The sequence below is a fragment of the Gasterosteus aculeatus genome, chromosome 15 (assembly GCF_964276395.1).
Source record: "Gasterosteus aculeatus chromosome 15, fGasAcu3.hap1.1, whole genome shotgun sequence".
Taxonomy (NCBI): Eukaryota; Metazoa; Chordata; class Actinopteri; order Perciformes; family Gasterosteidae; genus Gasterosteus; species Gasterosteus aculeatus.
Genome location: NC_135703.1, coordinates 2996928 through 3020756, shown reverse-complemented (window position 1 = coordinate 3020756; position 23829 = coordinate 2996928). Strand labels below are relative to the sequence as shown.

Here is a 23829-nt window from a genome sequence, read left to right as displayed (position 1 = left end):
CGAGACTAGAAGTTACAGTTTGGAACAGCTGCCTTTACAACGTTGTCGTGATCATCACGATTCCGATGATGCATAATTCATTTAGTTACATCACAGTAAAATGAGAATTTCATCAGCAGGTTTACTTACTTCAAAAACTTTTATTCCATGCAAAAGTATTCCAATCCATCAATATATTCATTACAAAATGTTTTGCAATTTTTTTGGCAACACATAAGACTTCTGTGAAATACGACCACCTGTACATCGACGTCGGAGCCACTCGCACATCGGACCCTTTGTTGCCACCTTGTGAGACCGGCAGGCGGTTCCACGAGAGGCACAGGCCGCGACACCGCGGCGCTCCGGTTTAGGCAAACAGCAGCACTCGCACACACGTGTTCTATTTGGCGTCAAAGCAAATGTATCTGAACATGAATTATACAGAAAATAAATGATTCTTTCATCGTGCTCCTCTTATTATTTGTGTAAGCTCAATTCTTTGAGACGCTGTGCAGCACGATTGTATAACATTTACATTTTAAAACATTCCAACATTGAGCAGGAAATAACGCTTTTCAAAAATCTTTGGTTGAGAACTATTTAAGACTGATTTTTGATTAAATGCATTTGTTGGACCAGCTTAGTGCACTAACCCGAATGTTGTAGCCGTTTAGGGCTCAAAGAGACACTTTTAATTGTACCATAAAGTCAGGAAAACTAGAGACGCCTTCAAAGATGACAAGTCTTACTTAAAATGATTATTTGTTTGTTTATTTTTGTACCTTTCAGAGGTCAGAGGTCATTCCGCACTGTGGCCTGAGGGGACCCAAGAGCCCTTCAGAGTGTTCAGCGTGTGCATAAAAGGACCTTTTTAAGGTGTCACGTGATTCACAATCTCCAGCTGACTATCTGGTGACGTCAAGAAGGACGTGGGGGGGGGGGGTCCGATAAAAGTTAAGTAATGAATGTAAACTGCCATCATGCAGTAGCAGACTCGCAGTGGGGTGACATGGGATCATTTTGTTCACTTTTCCGGCACAAAGCAGCACCACATGCGGGGAGAACACTGGTCCAACACATTCTGAATACTTCTTTTGGAACTTTGACCTCTTTGTGCCGCAGGCTCACCGAACCAGGCAACGCTGCGGCCATCTTTATTCTGCGGCCAAACCAGTCGCTTAACGTGGTTGGACTTTTGGTCGTGATCACCTGCAGCCGGTCAGCACACGAGCACGCGAACCAACGAGGCGAGCGTCGTTACTATTTGAGCCTTGAGCAGGTTTTTAGTTTAGCGAGAACGATCAGAATCAACCACTTTTAATTTTAATTTTAACAACTTCAAACTGTTGTGTGTTTTTATATAATGATATATATTTATATATATTTTTTTTACAAAAGATAAAACATTTTTTTCTTAAACAATACTTCCGATACCACTTCGCCGTAGCAGCAGAGCGAGCGCTGCCGTCTGGCGGGCTGCGGGGCGGCCCGGGTCCGACTCTCAGGCGTCCTTCTTGCAGACGTGGATGAAGTAGCACGGCGCCTTGGACTGGCCCGCCACGTACGTCTGGAAGTCTCCGTACACGCTGTGCTTCATTTTGCCGCCGAAGGCCCCCCTCAGTAGGCCTTTGAAGCTCTCCAGGCAGTGAGGGTAGTAGGACAACCGGAACTTACTGGGGAGGAGCGAGCGGGGGAGGGAGGGGGTTAGAATCTCTCTGCGGCTTCGCGGCGGCGTGGCGGCGAGCGTTGGGCTACCTGACTTCGGGCAGATTCTGGACGGCGGCCTTCGGCACGTGGATGGTGTAGTCCAGAGTGATCATGTGGGCCTTGTTGTTGACCCACAGCACCGAGGTGGAGATGTCCTGAGTCAGGTCACTCTGCAGCACAGACACACACACACAAAGACACACACACACACACACACCTTTGTAAAAGCACGGTGGGGCTCATTGCATCAAGATACTTACTCAGAGCTTCTCAACACGGAGGCTCCTGCTGTTGTCGGAGCGTGAGAGCAGACCGAGGTATCAGAAGGGGATTCTGCTCTCGCACACGACTGTTGACTCTGTATTCCTGTTTAGGCCTCCCAGCTGGTTGGTTCTTACTTTGGCCGGATTAAAGAATATGGAAAAATTCAAATATGCTTAATTGCTGTTGGCACCTTCTGTCGTATCTTCATTTTACTTTTTTCCCCACTTTTGCCAGATTAGATAATAAATTGACGGATTGGTTGTTTCGATTCAATTTTAGATGTTTAAACCCAGACATGTGATGTCATAGCACTAAACTCCAAGAGAATACATGTGTGTTTTACCTACAAAATACACGTTAAACATAATAAATGGTACAAACACACCAAACATAACGTTTCTAAATAAAACCCTTACTATAGTCCCTCCACATTTCCTTCTGTTGTCTTAGAACTACTTTCATCAAAAGTCTCAAAAATGTATTATGCTGAACTTCATATAAATATAATTTAAATAGGCGAGTCTACATCCACTGTAAGGAGAAGGTTACGCTCGGTACCTTGTAGTAGATGTTTTTGCCCTGTGGCGCCTGGCCCGTCTCCAGGATGAAGTCGTAGTTACGATGGTCGATGATGAGGATCCCACCTGGTCGGACCATGCTGGCGATATTCTGAAGGGCCAACTTTTGGTCGCTCTGGTCCCCTGAGAACAACGACATGAAATGATCTTAAATAATATTGTTTGAATAAGAGATTGTGGACAGTCGCACTCAAAATGATTCAACCCGGTTGGACATTTTTTGGGGGGGCGAAATGAACAAGACATTTTCAAGCCGTTTTCAGTGAACAATTTAAATATCGCTTTGGAGACCGTCAGCATTTAGAAACCCTGTGTTCCATCTCAAGTACACGCTGTGCGACCAATGAGGTCATCGCTTCGTTGCATCGGGTGAGACGACACCGTGTTCACAAACTTTGCTTTTACGAGGGAGTCGGTTGAGGGAGCTTAATAAGCGGCATTTGAGTTCAAATGATCCCGTTTAGAATTGTTTATTTTTGCCAACAAACCGAAATCTCAACAGCGGCTGAATACTTCAAAAAGGTGAATGTTAAAAGGTTGCAGTGGTAATAAGAGTTTTACGTCCCTCGACCTCTCGCTTACCTTTAAAGTCCGGTAGGTGGGCAAATGAGTTACCGAGGCAGATGACGGCGTCAAAGCCGGCGCCGGGCTTCTTAATATCGTCCGGTAACGTCAACCAGTTGGCCTCTTCGATCACTGAGGATGGGAGGGACGAGAAGAGGAACAGAACGTCGTTACGCTGTTGAAGTTTATCCTACAAAGATAAATAAAGGTTTGCGTGTTTTGTAACTTTCCCCCGGGGGGGGGAGGAGGAGGAAGGACGCACCCCACTGGTCGAACGCTGGCTCTTTTCTTCTCTCCCATCTGGACTTAAGGGCGTACTTGAGCATTTTGTCGCTGGCGTCCACGCTCACCATCTTAAAGCCTTCCTCCACCAACATGATGGAGTCAACGCTACAGGACAAAGAGACGCGCGTTCTTTGAGTACAAGTTCTGTGATGTTGTCTGGAATGCTCATGTATTGTGAACGTGTATTAAGATCAAGTGGTCCAATAATGTCGGTCAGCAAGTACAGAACTAACAGTTCATCTTTAAAAAGCGATGCGGTTCGATAGGGACGTCGTGGACACTTTAATGATTTACAGTAATAAAATAGATTATTGATATTAAGTTAAGTAGAAAGGACAACATGAGCCCCGGACAAAAGTCTGAATCGAGGCTGTTGACTTGTTTTTTGGACACTTGTCATGCTGAAGTATTTCCAAATATTTTATTTTGTGCAATACGCCAGAACTACAGAAAACATCAGACTCAAAGATGATGCACCTTAAACAACAACGTCAACAGGAACCGCAAAATAGAAATACATTTTACAAGTTAAATCACCTTCACATTTAAAAGAATTTAGGAGCTTGGTTCAACAAAGTTCTGAACTAAAGCAAAAGATTAATCTGTGAGATCTGAGTGTATCTTTAACGACGTTCTGCAGCTTCTTTCGCTCTAAATTGCCACCAAATCTGAGGGCAACAACTGGAGAGCTTCGCATCACAGGCGCATTTAGACAGCCCAAAATAGGGAGGCCATTTGTAACCTCATTCCACCCGGAGAGTGTTTGCCGTCCCCCGACTGACGCACGCGTGTACTACAGAGTGCGTGTCGATTGTCTCCTCGCCGGACCCCCGGCGGTCGCATGTGAGATGGGGAGTTTCACGACTTGTAGTTGTGGGATGCGAATGTGGTGTCAATCACGGGTGGAGGAGGTCATGATTACGATAACTAAACTCTATTACTAAGCTAATTACAGCTTTTGGGTGATTAAAAAAAAAAATACTGCCCATTTTGCAGACTGTCAAAAATGGCGTTGTACAATTAAATTGCTAAATATATGACAATAATACTGCGTTTACCAGAGACAAATGCCACTTTAGGTGAACTGAGGGGCAACATAACCAGGTTAAATAATATTGTGCCCCTGGCTGAGTTCAGCCAATGGCCTTGCTGTTGTTCCAGGGCACAGATACATTATCAGCAGAGGTAAACAGACTGAATGGAACCAGTCAAAACTCCATTCTGCAAACCACGACCAGTTTATTAACCACTGAACCCGTCACCTGTCACCTCCCACACATTTAGCAGATAACATCCTCTAAAACATCTCCCAGTCAGGGGCCTCGTGTTGATTAGAATGTGAATGTGGGTAACAGGTGTAATCATGAAGGGAATGTACACATATTTACATCACAACATCCGGAGGCTTCTGTTTAGGCTACACAGGATTTCTCAGCTGAAACATTAAAGCACTTTTAACAAACTAAACTGGGATTTCCAGCTACAGAGGAAACAGCGGCTGGTGCCACTCAGCACTTTCATTCACTCCTCGCCGGCCTAATCCGGACAGTGTCCCCAGTTAGATGAGTCTGCGGGTTGCACATTCCAGTCAAACTAACATGATAATGTAGAAAGTTGATTTAGACATGTTTAGTACTTTAAGTTCAGATGTGAATCATGTCAATGAAACGTTTAATGCAGATTTAAATAGTATTATATTGTTATATATATATATATATATATATATAAATGTATATATATATATACACACAAATATATATATATACACATATATATATATACACATATATATATATATATACACATATATATATATATATACACATATATATATATATATACACATATATATATATATATACACACATATATATATATATACACACATATATATATTTTTTTAATTATATTAAAAATTACATTTAAAAATTAAATTAAACCGCTATTTAGCGTGTTTACTTTTAAAACAAAACCAACACGATATTGAATAAACAGAGACTTGCTACATAACTAACGCCGAATTAAAGACTGGGTTGTGCAAATACAGAACATTTACAAAGGAGGTGCGGTCTTCGATGATATAAAAGGATTTCCGTTTAATTGCGCAAACGTCTAATGAAGTCTGGCGAGACTCGGATTTAAAGCCCTCTCCACCTGCCGCCGTCAAACAGCTGAATCATCCTCAACAGACATTACCCTGTTCCGCAGGCAACGTCCAGTATTCTCTGCACTCCGTGCTCCTTCAGCAGAGACACCACCCAGCTTTTGTACTCCTGGGTCCTACTCTGAGTGTCCCCGATGTACAGCTCCCAGACTTTGGCCGCTTTGCCGTCGGCGTACTGGTCCGGAAGTCCCTCTGCGGCGACACCGAGAGAGCGGGTCCTGAACACGCCGTCGGCCGACATTACTGCTGCTTGGTCGGGGGGCTTTCTTCTCTTCGCCAACAAAGAAGCGAGGTGTCCGGGGAACTAGCTGCCGTACGCGTGCGTTAACACGAGCTAGTTATGGTCCAACAGGACTGTCTCCACATGCTAGCCCGGATTCCGGTTGTTATTATCTGTATGAGCCGTAAAGGGGGCGGGGGAAAGATTAACCCAATGACAGCGCGTTACGACCGGACGCCTTCTTTCTGATTGGCTGACGCCGCGGAGAGACGGCCTTCACTTCCGTGTTTGTTTTTTTAAGACGTCGCTGACGTCGAGAAATACGTAGCTCCTCCCACTCAAAGTTCATCATCTGATATTTCGTCATACAGCCTGGACACAGGTATGAAATACAGGATGTAGGTTGGGTAAGAGTTTTACAAATTATAACAAAAATGTATGTTTTATTTGCAGTAGTATGCCGCAGCATGAAGTATAATGAACTTGGTTTGGCCAGCAGTCATCTAAATGAGAGAGAGAAAGGGAAATTCCTGGAAAACATTAAACATGATATCTTAAATAAAAAGGTTGTAAAACCCAAAATAAATAAGCAAGATAGCTCTTTTACTTTAGCGTGTGTCAGCTTTACCTCTGGACAACCAAATATTTTTCTAAGTGTTTTTTTTTGTACCCTGTCAAAAAGGCTACTCCTCCTATTGTGATTGGCTGGCTAAATTCATAAATTACCATGTATTGACTGGGAGAGGTGAGGTTGTGTCAGACTCAACCGGTGCCACCCGGGTAAGGTTTGTCCCACCCAGTCCTACACAACTGTCCACCCAGGATTTGGTCACCCAGTGACCTACAACTGCAGTTCCACCAATGGTAGTTGGGGACACAATAATCTGGGCGGACAGTTCAAGTGGGAACTTAATCCTTCAAGGCATGTTTTGTTTGACACATGTTTATGTGTGACTCATAAAAAGAAATAGTTATGCAATCGAGCTTTGTATCCTTTGAGGGTGTGGATGACAAATAGAATGCTGTGTCACGCCATCATTTTTAAAATCATGAATGAATCATGAGTATGCACGATGACACAGCACCGTAGCTGACATTGCAATTTTTAGTCTTTGTTTGTCTTCATTTTGGCCAATTTAATCACCTGACCGGAAACTGAGCCTGCATCTGAAGTGCAGAGGACTGAGGACTGGAGGAGAAAAGGGCCAATATCATTATACATGTCATTATTGAGGTAAACCTCATGATGTGATGATTTCACAAAATATTTTCAGTATATTTTGGTCTTTGAAAACTTTTACAACTAATGTACTAAGGACAGCAATTCAATGACTATTCATGTGACCCGTGGCACATTGACTCATTGATGACCCTCTGACCCTGGGCCTTAAGAAGCGCTTGAGTTTAAACTCAGTCAGTACTTTTCTTTCTATTTTAGGTCAACATGCTGGAGTTCACAGCCAACTCAACAAAAATGTTTCACTGCCCTAATACTCTGCTATCGGACCTTATTTAGAATAGTTTTCTATAGCTGTTATCATTGTTTTAAGTAATTAGGCGTTTAGTCTGCTGTTATTTTTTCACATGTGCATTGTCAATTCTGTCACCACTTATCATTTTTTCACAAGATTAAATGTTTTTTCATTTACAGCCCTGGTGTTTTCTCACTGATTACATGCTGGCATTTCCTATTTAGTGGCAGTTTTATCAGCTTTGCCTGTTTTCTGGGAGAAATGAGAAAGTACATTCCGAACCAGTGACATAAAGCCACCGCTCAAAAATGGTCAAACTTTTCCTTCCTGCTTGCATACATTACAGGGAGGTCACTAATGACATTTTATATTATATTTATGTGCCATAACGTGTTGTATAAGTTCCAGAGCCCAATGGTTCTGGAGCTACAGGCAGTAGCCTCTCAGCTGTGAGTCATTTTAAATGGGGTTTGGCTAACAGCTAAATGTGTGTCAACAGCTCCTCTAGTGGCAGCTGCAGGGAACTGCTGCACAATTGCACTAAAACATAAATAAATAAAATGTACCCTGAGGTATTAGGACCTGGTTGAAGGCCGACTGTAAAAGTAGCAGCTCATCAGCCTACAGGAGAACATTTTGGCTGATTGTATTTTGAGATGTTTCCGTTTTTAAAATAGTATGATATACTCATACTATAACAACCAAAATATATGTTGTAAAACTGAACAGAGGAACATTAATTCCACAATCAAACAACACAAAGATTCACTTGACAGAAGTATATGTTCTTATATAACATGTTTATAAGCATTTCTTCAAAAGAACAGTAGGTGTCACCCTGAGCACGAGTGGTGAGGTCTGTGACTTTTTTTTATGAATGAATTCAGTGTCCTTGTCATTGTACTAAGTAAGTAAGTAACACAAAATGAAACCAAAAAGTCACCATCTAGTGTCTCATATACAAATATCATTTCCCAGACACTCAACCCTCACGTTTTACAAACAGTTGAATGCGTATGTAAACATTTGAGGAGAACGCAGGACAACAGTTTCAAATCTGAAGGTGCGTTTAAACGATTTACATTTTAAAAGACCTTTTTAACATGTCATGATCAACTCAGAAAATGAGAAGAATTACGACGATCGACCTTGAAAGCAGCTTCACCTCGGAAAACCACAAAATTAAGATCCTTTATGTTAACGCTGCAATGGTTTAGCTACTTGTATTTATGAATAAATACGTTCCTTAAACAAAATCAAATGTAAAATTCTATACATTTTGAATTAAGTAGTTTTATATCTGCATTTAATTATGCAGATTAAAAAACTGTTGCCTAGTCCATCCACTTCTGAACAAACTGCCATAAAAAGCTCCCTTCATTTCATGTATTTATGCTTATTAGTATCATTAAAGTACTTTCATGCATTACCCAGATTCAGTAGTGGAGTTTGGTGCACATTGTTGCTCTGGACTCGATTTAACACTCACTGTTGTCCACAGGAACAGTAGATTGCTGACTGGAGTTTTGCTCTCTGCGCTTCTGACGTTTCACAACATAAAACCGTATCACAAATATAGACACCGCCACGGCCACCACGACCAAAATCCACATCCAGAAAACGCTGCCAGGAGGCACCGAGGAGCCCTTCACTGTGTGATTACTGGTGGCTGGTTTAACAAAAGCGATGACGGTGGGAGTTGTGGCGACCTCATTCTCACTGCCCTCTGCTTCCATGCATCTGACTTGATCTTTCAGGACAAATCCATTTCGGCAGGAGCACACAAAACTTCCAAATGTGTTTTTGCAGTCCTGATCGCAGCCGTTCAAACATTCATCAATGTCCTCGCAGTATTGTCCACTCCGTATGAAGCCCTCGGGACAGAAGCATTGGTCGTTTTCACATACCGCTGGGCATTTCTGTTGTGCACAGTGCAGTATGCACTGCTCGGGGTGATTGATGTCCGGTGCATATCCTTTGAAACAAGAGCATTCATAACCTCCCTTTACATCCGTGCACGTGTGCTCACACGGTCCAACTGAGCAGTCTTCAGAGCTCCGGATACCACTTGGATCGGATAACTCCTGCGCCTGGCATGCATCTTTGTGCTTCGTCTTGCACAGAAAGCCGTCTATTCTGTCCGAGCACATCCTCTCTGTCCACTTATGGCCGTTGGAAAACGACACACAGCGCGGGGAGCAGACTTTGACGCTTTCTTTCCAGGGGCTGAAGTGTGTGCCGAAGCTTCTGTGCACACTACCAGACGTCCACTCGTAGCCTCTCAGTGGGGCCGAGAGGTTGCTGCAGGAGACGCCCGGCAAATGCAGTCCGATCCAGAAGCTCCCGTGCAATTGTTGACTCAAAATGTCAAGTGTGCTCTTATCTGTCTGGGACTGATAAGTCACTAGTTCTCCGTTGCTGTGACGGCATGCTTCCTCGGCTGATGGAAAATCCACCCTGTCCTGGTTTACCGTTATGCAGTCGCTGCCAGTACAAACAGGCCTGCAAGCCCCCGTCAGCTTTACACCAAATCCTGTCTTCATAGAATAGCAAAAAAACACTGACATCAAAATAGCCATTGCCGTTACCTTCTCTGGCACAATTGTAGTCATTTGCAAGCAGGCCATGATGTTGTCTGTGCGGGTCGTCTTACAATGTTGGCTGAATAAAGTGTACATAGAGTACATAGAGAGTTGGGGGCTACGCCCAACAGAACAATGACACAGTTAAAGACAGGAAGGAAATGGGATAAATATGGACTGCCGGGTTTGTCCATGGTTGGTGAAAGCAAGTATCCTCACAATGCAACAGCAACAAAAACCTTTTGATATACAGTATTAGAGCAAATTATTTATTCAGTTTTTTTTTCCAAATCATATTACTTACAGTATTGGTTTGATACTGTTTATCATTATGTTTACACCAGCATCAGATGTGAAAACTCCTTTCAGTAAAGAACGTGGGGGGAGTGACGTGTGGTTAAATGTGAACATACTGCAAAATCTCATCTGAATTGTGCCGTAGAGTGATAGTAATGTCGGCCTGGAGCTGATGCAAACACTACTGAAATAAGTTTATTGGTAAAATGGCAGAAAATGTGTCTGGTTATGGCAAGAAAAAATACAACCTTAGTCGACTGTTCTTAACATTAAGATGTTCACTTGGGACAACTTGTTAAACTCAAATCAAATCTTTCTGGGATCATAAATCCAAACTGTCAGATCTCCACAACAAATGACCCCCATTGTAGAGCCGATCATATACCATTTTACTTTTTTTGGGACTTTACAATCTTTATAAAAACCCAGGGAGGCTGCAAGAACATAAATTACATAAATAGGAACAATCATCTTCTTCGTCACTGACAGGTCATAGGTCATCAGTCAAGATGGAGTCATAGAGTTTCTCTAAGCGCTGGTCCAACCCGGAGGGCACCCAGCAGTAACCGTCCGCGGTGCTGCTTTTCTTAGCTTCCTTTTTGGAGCGACGGCATCGGAAAAGTACGACAGTCAGAGTCACCGCCACCAAAAGCAGCAGAGGGATTACCGAACCGAGGACGCAGACGATCACCCTGAAGTTAACCGAGTTGGCAAAACCTGCCACCGAGGACGTGTTGCTCCCCGGATCCCCGTGCGTGTCGTTCCCCAGGTCTAGAAAGGTTGCGTCAGTGTGAGGGGACTGGTGTTGGAGCTCGACCGTGGTCCTGGTTAGGGACTCGGTAAAGTTCTCTTCCTCATCCGGTGGGCCGTCGGCCGGAGCCGTCGACGTTTCCGTCACGTCCGGAGCACAGGTCGATCCGTCGGCGTCCACGTGGGAGCCCCGCGGGCAGGAGCACGAGTGGCCGTCTGCGGACAAACTGAAGCCTTCGTTGCAGTTGCAAGAGAAGGATCCCACGCTGTTCGAGCAGCTGTGCTCGCATCCGGTGTGCGTGCACTCGTCGATATCGACGCATTCACCCACGACCATCCGGTAGCCGCCTCGGCACTCGCACGTGTAGCTGCCGTGCGTATTCAGGCACAGGCGATCCCCGCAGGCTTGGGACTTGCACTCGTCGATGTCAGAGCAGTTACGCTGGTTCACTTCTAGTTCGAACCCCTCCGGACATCTGCAGGAATACCCGGATTCCGTGATCACGCACTGATGCTCGCAGGTTTCCACGCCGCACACGGCTTTCACCCTGCAAGCCAGTCCGTCCTCGTCTAGGTCATAACCTTCCCTGCAAAAGCATCGAACTTCTTTTGCATCCTGCCGGCACAAATGTTCACATCCGCCGTTGTTTGTCTCGCAATACCGCTTTCCTGTTTTGCAAAATGGACCAGGCCGATGCCAACGATAGGTGTTGTCCATCGCCAGGCACACAGACGGTTGGTCGTGAGGCGGTTTGTCGTCACATGAAATAACAGCATATGTTGCGAGTGGAAATAGTTGCATATCGCTTCTCAGTGGCTCTTCTGAGAAGGGCGCCGTGTAGGTGATTTTTCCGGGCCCCACTAGAGCCAAAGGTCTGCACATCCCTTTAAAATAAAACGCACATGCATAAAAAGCAGTTTGTTTGCAATGTTTATCAGTCCATTTCAGCTGGCTCTGACCCGATTTAGTGAAATGAATCATTGCACATCTCTCTGTGCATGTGGGTAGAGGCTCTTTCTCCCAGTTGGAATAGTTGGAATCTTGGTCTCCGGATTCCCATTTAAACCCCCTGAGACTCTGGTCAGCCAACACGCAGTTCCCACTGTGCAGCTTTAATCCAATCCAAAGTGCTTCGTCCAGAGGATGTGTTTGGATCTGTGAGAGAAGCGAGCGCAGTACACCTTCTTCTTCTTGGTTTCTGACCGTCATTAGATAACCTCCGTTGTCCGAACAGTATTCACTGGCCTCATTAAAGCGCACCTTGTCCATATGCAGAGTAAAGCAGGCGTTGGAGGTGCACAGCGTCTCATGTTCAGCTCCGAAGAAACCCTCAAAGCTAACGATGAGCTGCAGCAGAAAAAGCCACGACGTCATTTCCAAAAAGATCAATAAATATGTTTATATCCACAAGGTGCCCGGGAGCTTTTAGTGTGAAATGCGACCAATATGTGGTTGTCCATTCGGAGCCAAAAAGAAGTGTTGCCGTTCGTAGACTAACGTTCATGCTCTTGCATCCTGTTTGGGAAGAAAACTAAAGACGGAAACCATGTTTAGCGGCAGTCATAGGTTCTTTTTCTCTGCCCCGCTGACCAGTTCCGTTTTGGAAGAAAAAACAATGGCAGGCTCCCCAGTGTTTTGACTGCTTCTCCAGATGTCTCCGGCCTGCGTAGGCTCCAGGCGGTTTGAGCTGACTTCCTTGATTGTGCCGTCACACAATACATGAACATGCAGGGGTCAGAGTGTCAGATGACTTTGACATTGTAAATCAATGCTCTGCTCAACAGCTGCTGGATGTAATAAAACCACAAACGTTGCCACCCTGCTGCCACAAGAATCGCAATTGTGCTTAAAATGTAACCGTTTTGCCAGTTCATTGGGTGTGTATTAGTTGAGCGTGGCCTGCGACTCCTTGTTATCTCACATACTTATTGTTGAAATGCTGCCTAAGCATTTAATAAATAGTCACTGGCTCCAGTTTATTCTGGCTCTAGTATTTGTGATGCTATTAATACTACCACTAATTTTACTACACTTCTACTACTACGATTAATAGTATCATGTCCGTATTTTCAACAATTTAAAAAATGTATTTCAGCTTTTCTCATTTCTGCATTTTGAGCAATTCTTTGATATTGATTTCAGCTTTAATCTTTCGGCATTCCAACGCATTTTCTGCAGGAAATGCGTTTTCTAGTTATTTTTGGAATGCTGCTTTAAATCTGCTGACATATTTCTCAAAGAAACCAGAAGGTACACGTTTTGAAATTTATAGAGCCGTATTTATAATACGAACAGAAATATCAATAACATGTACGCGTTTGAGTCTTGGGTCTACTTATTTTTTGGTTGGCACAATAGTTTTGCGGTTACAAGATCTTGTTTGAGTTGTGGGTTCTAGATAAAATCTGTTCACTCAACCTCTTAACATTTCCGCGGAATTGTCTCGTTATCTTTATTGATTGTAGTTTTATCTTTTCAGGTGTAACCAATAAAATCATTGACTCTTATCCTTTGTGGGCGGTCCTTTTTGTATATAAGGAGGGGTGTTGTGTTTCAAAAAATGGAGAAACTCCGGACGGACAGAAAGCATCTTGGATTGAAGAGTTAAAAAACAGGTCCCAGGGGAAGCACATTGACCCCCCATAGTGACTGTCTGTTGCCTCCACCAGCGAACTCTAGAACAATTGGTGCCTACGGGTCATTATACAGATCAGTAAAGGTGTCAAAGTCAGTGACCAGTGGTGAGTTCAATACCAGTTGTGGTGCATAAAGTATTACATCCATGCATTTCGGTTGATCACATTATATTGAATATAATCATAGTTGTGCATTGTGTTATTCTATTGATTACAGTTTCAAAATTACAGTGGTTTTATAATATTCTCATTACTTTATTGATTACATAGTTCCAGAATAATGACTATATTCTGATGTACACTAAATGCATTTTATTAATTGGTCTAATTTATGAATTTATTTATTTATTATTATTTATTTAAATATATGAATTTATCAATTTATTTCCAATACTCTACAGGGACTATGAGCCAGTTAGTCACTTTGACTCTCGACTTTGAAATGTAAGTGCAACATTGCACCTACACTTTATTCATATTATTATTCATAGTATTATATATTGTGCCACAAATGGTTTATAATCATATAAGCGTGGAAAAGTAGCCGTTTGGGTGGTAGATGCCAGGGGCGTTTATCTGAATCCAGACAACCTTTCCTGTTTGTTTAAACTCAGGAAGTGTTCTGACAACAATCACAGGAAATGGAGCAAGAGGCTCCTCCACCCACCGAGCTCACACAGGCAGTTACTAAGAAATCAGCACAGCACTAGAAACCAGTCCAGTTTGCAGGACTTTCTCTTGCAACAGGCTATTTTTAATCTGATGAGTCTGAGTCTAGCCATGCAGACCTAAATATTCCAACTATTGGGTCGCTATAACGTCGTGTACAGGCATACGTTCAAGTATTCTATTTAAAGTAAATACAACCACTGCTTCCCAATAGATGGAGGGACACCAATCTGTTGCACACGTCAACTGCAACTGCAAACCACACGTCGGCGTTAACAGGTGCTCGGATGTGCTTTCAGTCCTCTGCACCGCTCACATCACACAGCGCTGTCCTTGGTCCTGACACAACAGCTGTGCGATTGTTTATACTTCTTTCTTCTTTTTACTGAAACATAAAATTACAACTGCCTCCATTGCCAGACATTAAACTATACCAACGCATATATAAAAATGATATTTTACTAAATGTGTAATACAACAAATTGGTTTGCTTAAACCATGAAGCCATTTGATCTAAACGAGATAAGAGGAGGCTGAGAGGAGTTCTGCCTTCCTGGATGCCCGATGATCTTGTATAGACTCTCTACACACAGTTTCTCACTTAACAGCTGCAGGCCGCTTATCTACAGGTCACCTGACGTTTACAGTTCCTCAATAGTGTCGAGGCCCCGATCTGCTTCATTTATGTGTAGAAGACACAGGACGCGTTCTGTGGTTGTGGTTGCTCAACTTTTAACCACAAAACTAACCACCTCATCGAGAATATTAAGTTACAAAAATCAGTGCCTTTCTGGTAATGCAATTTACCTCTCTGGATTTCATCACATGGATTAAACTTAATACTGAGATAGAGTGTCTTTGTTTACAGAATCTAACTACAGGGATCAATGATTTCAGATGCTCCACCTGAACATTTTCCCTTCCGTTTCTCAATTTAGCCCAATTCAGATGCACAACAAATAGATTTTTGATTTTTTTAAAAAATAATAACCTTTTTGTCATCAGCTTTTAAAGCTGAGCGGATGTTCAAAGCTCATATAAAATCCCTTTGGGCCTTAAGTAAACAGGTCTAAGTTGTAAATGATAAAAGCTCTTACTGCCTCCAGTTTCGGTTTCTGAAGACACAAAAACCAATTTGAGGACGCATCTGGTAGGATTAATTATTTCTTTGAAATCAATAATATCTAAGTCAAAGAGGAGGCTGCGTCTTAACGTAGTGGCTGATGATAACTTTATTAATTAACAGGAAAAAGGCCCCTAATCAAAGTTCCAAGCAGCCAGCACCGTTCATGTGACAACTTCCTGTCTCAACCAATCATTGACAACCGCTGTGAACACGCAATAAACACGCAATAAACACGCAATAAACTCAAACGACCAGTTCAGGTTTCAGGGCACAAGTTTGAATCTGCAGGTGGGAGGATGTTTGCACTCATAAGGAAAACCTCAATCTGAAACCAGCGTTTAAAAGAAACAAGACCTCCGTGGCGCTCGCCTGGTGATCCCATCTCCCATCTCCTCACGAGAACTCCACAGGTAAGATCTTCATATGCTTAGGTGACTCATCTCAACCCGAGGGACGTGTTGGACCGATACGTTTGACCCCCAGTGGGCGAGTATCCTAAGTTCTATGGCGTTATATTTGTGCCACAATCCTGAGCGCGTAATTGTAAGTTTTGAGCACAGAGAACTATGTTGTAGCAAAGAAAAACACCCCGTGCGCGCAGTTTACTGAGGTGCCCTCGCCACAAACTGGTTTTCTGCGCGCAGGCAGCCGTTGCTGCGCTCGCTCCACCTCTTCAGGCTGCGCTCGCTCGACGGTTCACTCACGCGCTCGCTCGACTTGCAGCAGCGTTACATTTGTGCCACAAAACCAACCAATCAGAGAATTAAAGAAGGTCCATTTTGATTGGCTGTTGGTCTCCAATCACAACGCTTCCTAAAGAAGACGAAAACGAGTGATATTAGAAGTCCGACTAGCCACCATCAGACATGACCGAAGCAAATGATGAGAACACCAAGTGTTTTAATCCAGGCCATTAGCATTTAGCACAAATGCTGCAAACTTCAACAACTCGCTGAGCTTCCGCGATGCTGTAGGTAGTTCTACTAGCGTTGTGATTGGAGACCAACAGCCAATCACAATGGACCTTCTTTAATTCTCTGATTGGTTGGTTTTGTGGCACAAATGTAACGCTGCTGCAAGTCGAGCGAGCGCGTGAGTGAACCGTCGAGCGAGCGCAGCGTGAAGAGGTGGAGCGAGCGCAGCAACGGCTGCCTGCGCGCAGAAAACCAGTTTGTGGAGAGGGCACCTCAGTAAACTGCGCGCACGGAATGTTTTTCTTTGCTACAACATAGTTCTCTGTGCTCAAAACTTAAAATTACGCGCTCAGGATTGTGGCACAAATATAACGCCATAAAGTTCATCCTGCAAAGCAGGGACCCAGAGATCGATGTATAGATGTAAAGCTTCTGGTATGCACACAACAAAGTCCTGCGTCTGTTCTGGCCTTTTTACTTTGCTACCGTTTGATTCCCTTTAATTATCTGAAAAATGTTTCCTGATCTTCGTTGCCCTGAACAGAGCCCGAACGCCGACCACCATGCCTCCGCCCGGCGCATGCTTGAACATCATGGAGGCCCGTCAGAAGCAAAGAGGCTACGGGACCTTCGCCAACCCCGAGAGGTTCCTCAACCAGGACTACCAGCAGCTCAAACAGCACTGCGTCACCCGAGGAGTCATGTACGTCGACGACATGTTCCCCCCCGACGCCGTTTCCATCGGCGAAGGGATCCTAAGGCCCTCGGACCTGTGCCGCGTGCAGTGGCTCAGACCGATGGTGAGTGTTTTGCAAGTTGACAATAACGTTTAACTCAGAGGTTTGAGTTCACACGGACCCAACGGTGCTGTGGTAATTATGGTGTTCACATGTAACATTTTCAATAGGTTCAGATGTTATCTAATCAAAATACCATATTAACACTTGTTTACGCTCCCTTTTCAGAAATTGTCTCCTTTTCCGAACTTCATTCTTGACGGAATCTCAAGGTTCGACGTTGGTCAAGGAGTCCTTGGTAGGAAAAATCTCTTCATTTGTACTTTTTTTTTGTGTGCTGGGCCTATTTCAGCTCAATGACCTTATTTTTCCTCCTGGCAGGAGACTGCTGGTTTTTGGCGTCTCTCGCAGCTCTGACGTTACAGCCACAGATCTTTGAAAAGGTCGTCCCCGTTGACCAGACATTTGATGCAAAATACTGCGGGCTGTTCCACTTCAGGGTAAAAACCAACAGCTCAACTTGATGTTATTGGTTATTGACCTGTGATTATTAAAAAGGCATTGAATTACACATAATCTGATGCGTGCATGATGTCACTTTCCTAATTCTTGTAGATTTCACTTTGCTGAAATTAATCTTTTTTTGTGAATGCCAAAAAAAGTCAAATTTAGTACTTATATTAATACGTAGTAAATATATTATCAAGAACCGGGGAAGGCAGGACTCAAACGCAGAGTTCCGAGAAAACAAAAGGGACTTTAATAGTCAAAAATTCCAAAAATCAAAAAGGCCAAGGACAAAAAACATAGACAGGAACCAGGAAGACTCTGACATGGACTTCCGGGACAATCAACAATGACGCAACAAGGGACAAGAGACACACATGACTTAAATACACTGGGAAGGTGCAGGTGATTGGACACAGGTGGAAACAATCAGACAATCACAGGGGATGACAGGACAAGGCAGGAAGTGAAGTTACCCGGGGACAAAAGAGGCAGAAAACTACAAAATAAGACAGGAAACAAACCCAAACCGTGACATATATGCCATTATGTGATTATTATTTTATTTAATTCCCTTCTCTTGCTTCATCAACTATTCAGTTCTGGAGGTTTGGGAAATGGGTGGATGTCGTCATTGATGACAAGCTGCCGACAATCGATGGGAGACTCCTCTTCGCTCACTCCAAAGACCAAAACGAGTTCTGGCCCGCGTTGATGGAAAAAGCTTACGCCAAGTATGAAAAAACACAGAACTTGTTTCTCAATTGTTGTATCTTGGGAATCTGCAACAACAGCATCATTTCCGCTTGTGCCAGAGTGTGTGGTTCCTACACCGACATGGTAACCGGGACCCCCGCAGAGGCCATGATGGACTTCACGGGTGGCGTTCACATAAGTGTGGAGCTGTCGGATCCCCCCCCCAACCTGTGGCAGCTGATGTGCAGCGCTGGACAGTCCTCGTCGCTGATGGGGTGCGGGACACCTCAAGGGGTAATTATACGCCGCACAAACACCACACCGAGCAAGCAGACTACTTCATTGATACTTGATTAGCTAATTACTCATTGTATTTACCTGCAGGAGACACCTGACAACAACATATTGGCAAATGGATTGGTCCAAGGCCATGCGTACACGGTGACGGGGATGAAGCAGGTGAGGAATCGCACGTGCACCAAGTGGGATTATCGTCGTCTGCTCTTTGCGGCCCGTTTTTGTTGCATTGGTGCAGAAACACGGGGTGCAACGTGTATCACCCATGTATATGACCCACCATGCTAACAAAAATTCCACTTTCTAGTTGTTATCAGAAAGATGACATTGCTAAAAGTTGGCTGTTCAGGCACTTTTAAAAATTGATTTATAGAATGATTGAACTCCTTTGTGGTTTGTCTTCCTTGATGACTGGCGGCCAGGTCGCGAGCCGAGGGAAACCAGTGAAGCTGCTGCGTTTGATGAACCCTTGGGGCAAAGGAGAGTGGACCGGAGCCTGGAGCGATCGGTGAGAAGGACTTAAGTGCAGTGATAATTAATTATTTTCCAATGACACTGGATAAGAAAAGCATTAGTTTGTAAAGGGTGTTTTTAAAAAATCTACTTTTTGCGGCAGTAAGAGCCGAGAGTCTTTTCTATTCAAATTATAGTACTCTTCACGTCAGATTCCTGTAGGTAACTTTTGAATCTGGAAAAGGATCATGGGAGCCAGGGTCTTTGTGGTATGTTCTTGTAGCTAACAAATATAAGTTTTAAGTCAAAAAGATAACAACTTGATCCTCCATCCAGTAGCAGTGAGGTAATTAAGCCGCCGTAGTCTTTTTATCCTCTAAATTTCCATATAAGTTGAAGTAAAAAATTGAGACAACCTGTCCCCAATTGTCTCTGAAACCCCAAAACAACTTCCAAATGTCTTCAAGGTCACCTCTGTGGAAAACCCTGAGTGTCGAAGATCGTGCCGCGCTCCTCTCAGTTGCAGATAATGGAGAGTTTTGGTGAGCAAATTCAACCTTTTCTAACTTTTCTAAACATTTTGTCGGTCCCACTCATGGCCGCACAGTAGCAACTCCCTGGAATAATTCATACAACAATATCAAAATCCATCTTTAATGTCGCCAGGTTGACCCTGGAGGACTTCTGTAAGTTCTACACAGATCTGGATATCTGCTCCCTGTCGCCCAACTTCCTCGACGGAAACTTCTCTCGTCAGTGGGAGACCACCGTGTACGAGGGCCGGTGGGTCGCGGGAACAACTGCCGGGGGATGCTCTAATAACAGAGGTACTTCCAGGATATCTGGAACGCACGAAATACCTATTAACAGAGAATGAAGCGATCCGATCTTCTCTGCGCTTTGTGCAGCCCGATGGCCACTGTTTGTAGAGATGGCTCCTGCACGGGGGTGCTTTATGGACAGATTATCATAAAGTGACATTATTTCACACACTCTCTTATCTTGTTCAGACCCATAAATACTGTATAGTTAAAGTCAGAAAGATAAAAACTATTACACAACTGATGCAACTACTTTCTGTATTGAAACAATTCCGACTTGATGAATATTTAACTTGCTTTAAACTTAATTCCATATTTAGCCTCCCCCACTACCTGTTGCAGAATGATACAATGCCAATAAATGGTCTCCTCTCTCTGTCTTCCAGACAGTTTCTGGACCAATCCGCAGTATCGGGTCAAGATTTCTGGGGAACATTCAGGTAACGAGAAAAACGTGCTGTTGTCTCTCATGCAAAAGCACGACAAGAGGAACAGGCACCTGATCCAAAACTTCCACATTGGAATCTCTGTGTTTGAGGTAAATATTACTCTTTGTCGCATCTGTCACAGTATGAGCCATGCAAGCAATAGATGTGGAAGGTAGCTAGCTGTGGGTTTCTTTTTAAATACAATCCCATCAGTGGTCCTCAGTGGTGATACGTTCCTTTAGGTTACAAATACAAGTCAAAGAGGAAAATAATAGACGCCAATAAAAACGTTTTCCTCCGACAAGGGCAACGACCCGGTTTTTCCAGTTCTCAGTGATGCAATGCAAAGTTCAATTCCCCTCCGGCTCAATATTTGCATATTAGTTAAGTCGGAAAATGAGAGGCCCTCTTTACCAGCCTGAGGCCATGTGTCACAGTAAAGGTGCATTCGATCAAAGAGATACGAATCTCTCTGAAATCCCAGCAACACACAGAAGATGTCAGAGTATACAGAGTAAAACAATTGCCATGCATGCTGCTTGTATAACTGATTGTCTGTGAGCCAGTAGACAAGGATAACATGGAATTGGAATTTAGAGAGAATGAGAGTCTTGGAAGGCTGCAGTAAATCAAATTTCAACGCGGTGAATGCACGACTGCACAAAGTCCACGTGACCTAATTGTTGGTTTTACAACGTTGTATCAAAGAAAAGAAAGAGTCAGTGACGGCACGCGTGTTTGTAATAAGACTTCGTTGGAACTGAAAAGATAACCGTCATTTATTGACTGTGCCTTCTGTCCCCAACATGAACTCGTCTTCCGCTGGTTTCCCTCAAGCTGAAGGAACACGTAAGAAACGACCTTGTAGCCCTTTCAAGTCGATACTACGCAGCTCTGGTGAAAGACAGGGAAGGAACTGAAATATAAATATACAGTGTATGTGAATCCCTACAGCACAAGGCACAGAAGGGGAAGTTTCCTCCATCGTTCTTCAACCAGGCGCCAGCCGGCCAGACCAAAACCTACCGGAACGCCCGCGAGGTGGTGGAGTACCTCACGCTGAAGCCCGCAGAGTACCTGATCGTACCGTCCACCTTCAGACCCAACGAGGCGGCCTCCTTCCTGCTGACCATCATCACCAAGGAGAAGACCGACGGCTAGTAAGCTCGCTCCGTCCCGCGCGGCGTTCCACGCTGTTGTGAAGAGTTTTGCCGTTGGAATCTCGCTGATCTCGTGTCTTTGTCGCTTCCTCAGCGAGAACTCAGGCGACCAAGGAGAGGAGCCGGTTGGAATGGTGGGAAAGCTTTGGTGATGTCCAAGTATCCTCGGCGTTCTTAATGTGAGATTTTCTGGCCCCTTTAATCTGGGATTACATGTGTTTTCTCTTCCTTTTTTTAATTCGTAGCTCACACCGACTGCAAATGTGGAAGAAGAAAAGAAGAGGAAAACACTTTTCCACCAGAACTCCGACATAGTAAATATTGAGTTTCATACTACTACTCAACATTTTAAAGAGACGGAGCTTATTCATACTGTTTGGGTCAAATAACTAAGTACAGTATTTGTAACAACATAATAACAATGACAGTGTTCTGCATCTTGTTCTCCTTTCATTTCCAGTATGAAGAAGTGGATGCTGAAACGCTGCAGATGCTACTAAATGAAAAAATCCTGAAAGGTTAGGAGTGCAAAATAACATCCACAGGGTTGACTAAGCGCATAACAGCTACATGAATTTAAAATTGTGAATGAAAAATCTTAAATATGTCTTCTTTTATTAGGCGACTTGAAATCAGGAGGCTTCAGCATCGAGGCCTGTCGCAGCATGGTGGCTCTGATGGACGTATCCTCTTGGGGTGGATGTTGTATCATTTATGTATATAGATTCATTCCCCCCGTAAGCACACATGGACAGCTGTGATGCCTTAACGCTGCCTCAGACGTCCATCTCAGGCAAACTGAACGGTGGGGAGTTTGTTCGTCTGTGGAAGAAGGTCGTCACATACAGGGTGAGAACTCAGGGTTCAACACTTCAAACTGAACTGAATTTAATATCTCTGTATATATTTAGATGGATATGGAGGATCCACCTGATAATTGTCAGTGTTGTCTCCGTTCAAAACAGGACATTTTCTTCCTCACTGATGTCTCGCGAACTGGAACGCTGTCACTGAGCGAGCTGCGGAACGCTTTCGCAGCTTCAGGTGAACCACCGATTCCCTTCATTACAATCTATGATCTGATTTGTATTCGACTTTGGCTTGTGAACGTGTTCAATCTGATGATTTGGAGCATGAAAAGAATACAGAACTGACAGACAGAATAAGTCCGATGCATATTCAAACAAAGTTCATAATCGATCCACACTTGGAAGGAAAAAATGGCTAGAAACCAAGATTTTAAGTCCCACTTCCGTCGTTACGTTGAACAGGAATGAGGATGAAGGACGACATGCTCAGTCTGATGGCGCTGCGCTACGGCGCCTCCTCTGGACACATCACCCTGGAGAGCTTCATCGGCCTCATCCTCCGCTTGGACTGCATGAGCAGTAAGTGACGTCGCCGCAGACAGAGTAACTTCATATTAAAGTTCCCGACGTTTTGTGACACGTACAGTTAATTCGCAATCGGCGTGTTTCTCAACAGAGATCTTCAAACAACTGTCTGATGGAAAAAACATGAATCTTCAAGAGTCAGAGGTGACAAAACATTCAGTTCAACAGTGACGACAAGTGAGAACACACCCTTCACTAAATTTATTGTCTGTGTCTCCGTCCCTTTCAGTGGATGTACATTTCGATGTACACTTAACTCAACTTGGAGGATGGACGGCACAATTCACCCGGAGATGTTTGGAGAGAGGGTTTTCTTTTATTTGCTAAGTTGCTGGATGTATGGTAATGGTAAATGGGCCCTATGAATGTACTCTTACAACCCATTACTAGTCTTGTTTACCACATGATAAAAGATGTATTCTTACATATGAGCCATTACACAGTATTGGAACCAAAGGGCATTACACAATAATGTGAAAAAATATCTGAACCGGTCCTGTAACATAAGGCCAAAGCGCCTGGAGACTTTACAACAATACAGATGGAATCTCGTCATGTGACTTTGTTTTTTACATTAATAGCATATGTTCAGTCGACTGAATGAAGACTTTGTACAAACACATTTCAGATTTTAGAACAGGACAACTATCACATCAGTTAGTAATGGTACAATATTACTCACATTTATATTTGATCGAATGCACCTTTAATGACACACTGCTGTAAAAAGGAAGCCAGCCTGTTTAAGATCGTCATGTTATTTCCAGTTTTCTATTAAGACACTGATGTGTTTAAAGGTTTTGTTGCTCTCTTGTGGCTTGAAAAGAATCAATTATTAATTGCAAAAAGTTCCGGAGTAAATGATTAATGCAACAGGTGGTTTTGTTTGAATGAGGTGGATGGGTGTTACAGCACATACTGCATGCTTAGATTCATATAGTTAAAAAACTGTCTATTAAAACTATCAAATATATTACTACAATCTGTTGTTAGATCAGACATCGGATGTGGAAATAAATCTTTTTTGTGCAGCTTAATAATAAGACGAAATAATAAAAGACATTTTAAACTTACGTGAATCTGACATCTGAAATATTATTGTCTGGTATTATTATAAAAAGTAGC

The 23829-nt window shown here is 43.5% G+C and overlaps 3 protein-coding genes across 3 annotated transcripts; 1 reads left to right on the top strand and 2 right to left on the bottom strand.

The window, feature by feature from the left end:
* Positions 1 to 1283: 1283 nt before the first annotated feature.
* On the bottom strand, positions 1284 to 5962 carry gnmt (glycine N-methyltransferase). Its single transcript, XM_040198974.2, has 6 exons — positions 5577 to 5962; positions 3358 to 3485; positions 3114 to 3227; positions 2512 to 2654; positions 1738 to 1859; positions 1284 to 1655 (listed from the first exon to the last, which is right to left on the bottom strand). The coding sequence occupies exons 1-6, from the start codon at positions 5783 to 5785 to the stop codon at positions 1484 to 1486; spliced, it is 888 nt and encodes a 295-aa protein (XP_040054908.1). The 5' UTR covers positions 5786 to 5962; the 3' UTR covers positions 1284 to 1483.
* Positions 5963 to 8021: 2059 nt separating this feature from the next.
* cd93 (CD93 molecule) lies at positions 8022 to 13367 on the bottom strand. The gene has a single exon (XM_040198946.2). It carries the CDS (start codon positions 12238 to 12240, stop codon positions 10606 to 10608), a length of 1635 nt encoding a protein of 544 aa, XP_040054880.2. The 5' UTR covers positions 12241 to 13367; the 3' UTR covers positions 8022 to 10605.
* Positions 13368 to 16774: 3407 nt separating this feature from the next.
* On the top strand, positions 16775 to 23777 carry LOC120832612 (calpain-1 catalytic subunit-like). Its single transcript, XM_078089522.1, has 19 exons — positions 16775 to 17011; positions 17177 to 17246; positions 17330 to 17448; positions 18056 to 18189; positions 18271 to 18445; positions 18536 to 18610; positions 18871 to 18956; positions 19568 to 19684; positions 20109 to 20162; positions 21086 to 21310; positions 21405 to 21444; positions 21556 to 21624; positions 21771 to 21828; positions 21932 to 21993; positions 22091 to 22159; positions 22276 to 22354; positions 22582 to 22698; positions 22796 to 22848; positions 22934 to 23777. The coding sequence occupies exons 1-19, from the start codon at positions 16775 to 16777 to the stop codon at positions 22958 to 22960; spliced, it is 1866 nt and encodes a 621-aa protein (XP_077945648.1). The 3' UTR covers positions 22961 to 23777.
* The last annotated feature ends 52 nt before the right edge of the window (positions 23778 to 23829 follow it).

What these genes read in the sequence shown, in the direction of transcription:
- LOC120832612 (XM_078089522.1), top strand. Translation starts at nt 16,775, where the DNA reads ATGCCTCCGCCCGGCGCATGCTTGAACATCATGGAGGCCCGTCAGAAG. An exon ending in TGCAGTGGCTCAGACCGATG is followed by an intron (nt 17,012 to 17,176) that starts GTGAGTGTTTTG and finishes CTCCCTTTTCAG; the next exon opens with AAATTGTCTCCTTTTCCGAA. An exon ending in CGGTGACGGGGATGAAGCAG is followed by an intron (nt 18,611 to 18,870) that starts GTGAGGAATCGC and finishes ACTGGCGGCCAG; the next exon opens with GTCGCGAGCCGAGGGAAACC.
- cd93 (XM_040198946.2), bottom strand. Translation starts at nt 12,240, where the DNA reads ATGACGTCGTGGCTTTTTCTGCTGCAGCTCATCGTTAGCTTTGAGGGT.
- gnmt (XM_040198974.2), bottom strand. Translation starts at nt 5,785, where the DNA reads ATGTCGGCCGACGGCGTGTTCAGGACCCGCTCTCTCGGTGTCGCCGCA. An exon ending in GCCAGCGTTCGACCAGTGGG is followed by an intron (nt 3,228 to 3,357) that starts GTGCGTCCTTCC and finishes TCCCATCCTCAG; the next exon opens with TGATCGAAGAGGCCAACTGG. An exon ending in GCAAAAACATCTACTACAAG is followed by an intron (nt 1,860 to 2,511) that starts GTACCGAGCGTA and finishes TCTGTGCTGCAG; the next exon opens with AGTGACCTGACTCAGGACAT.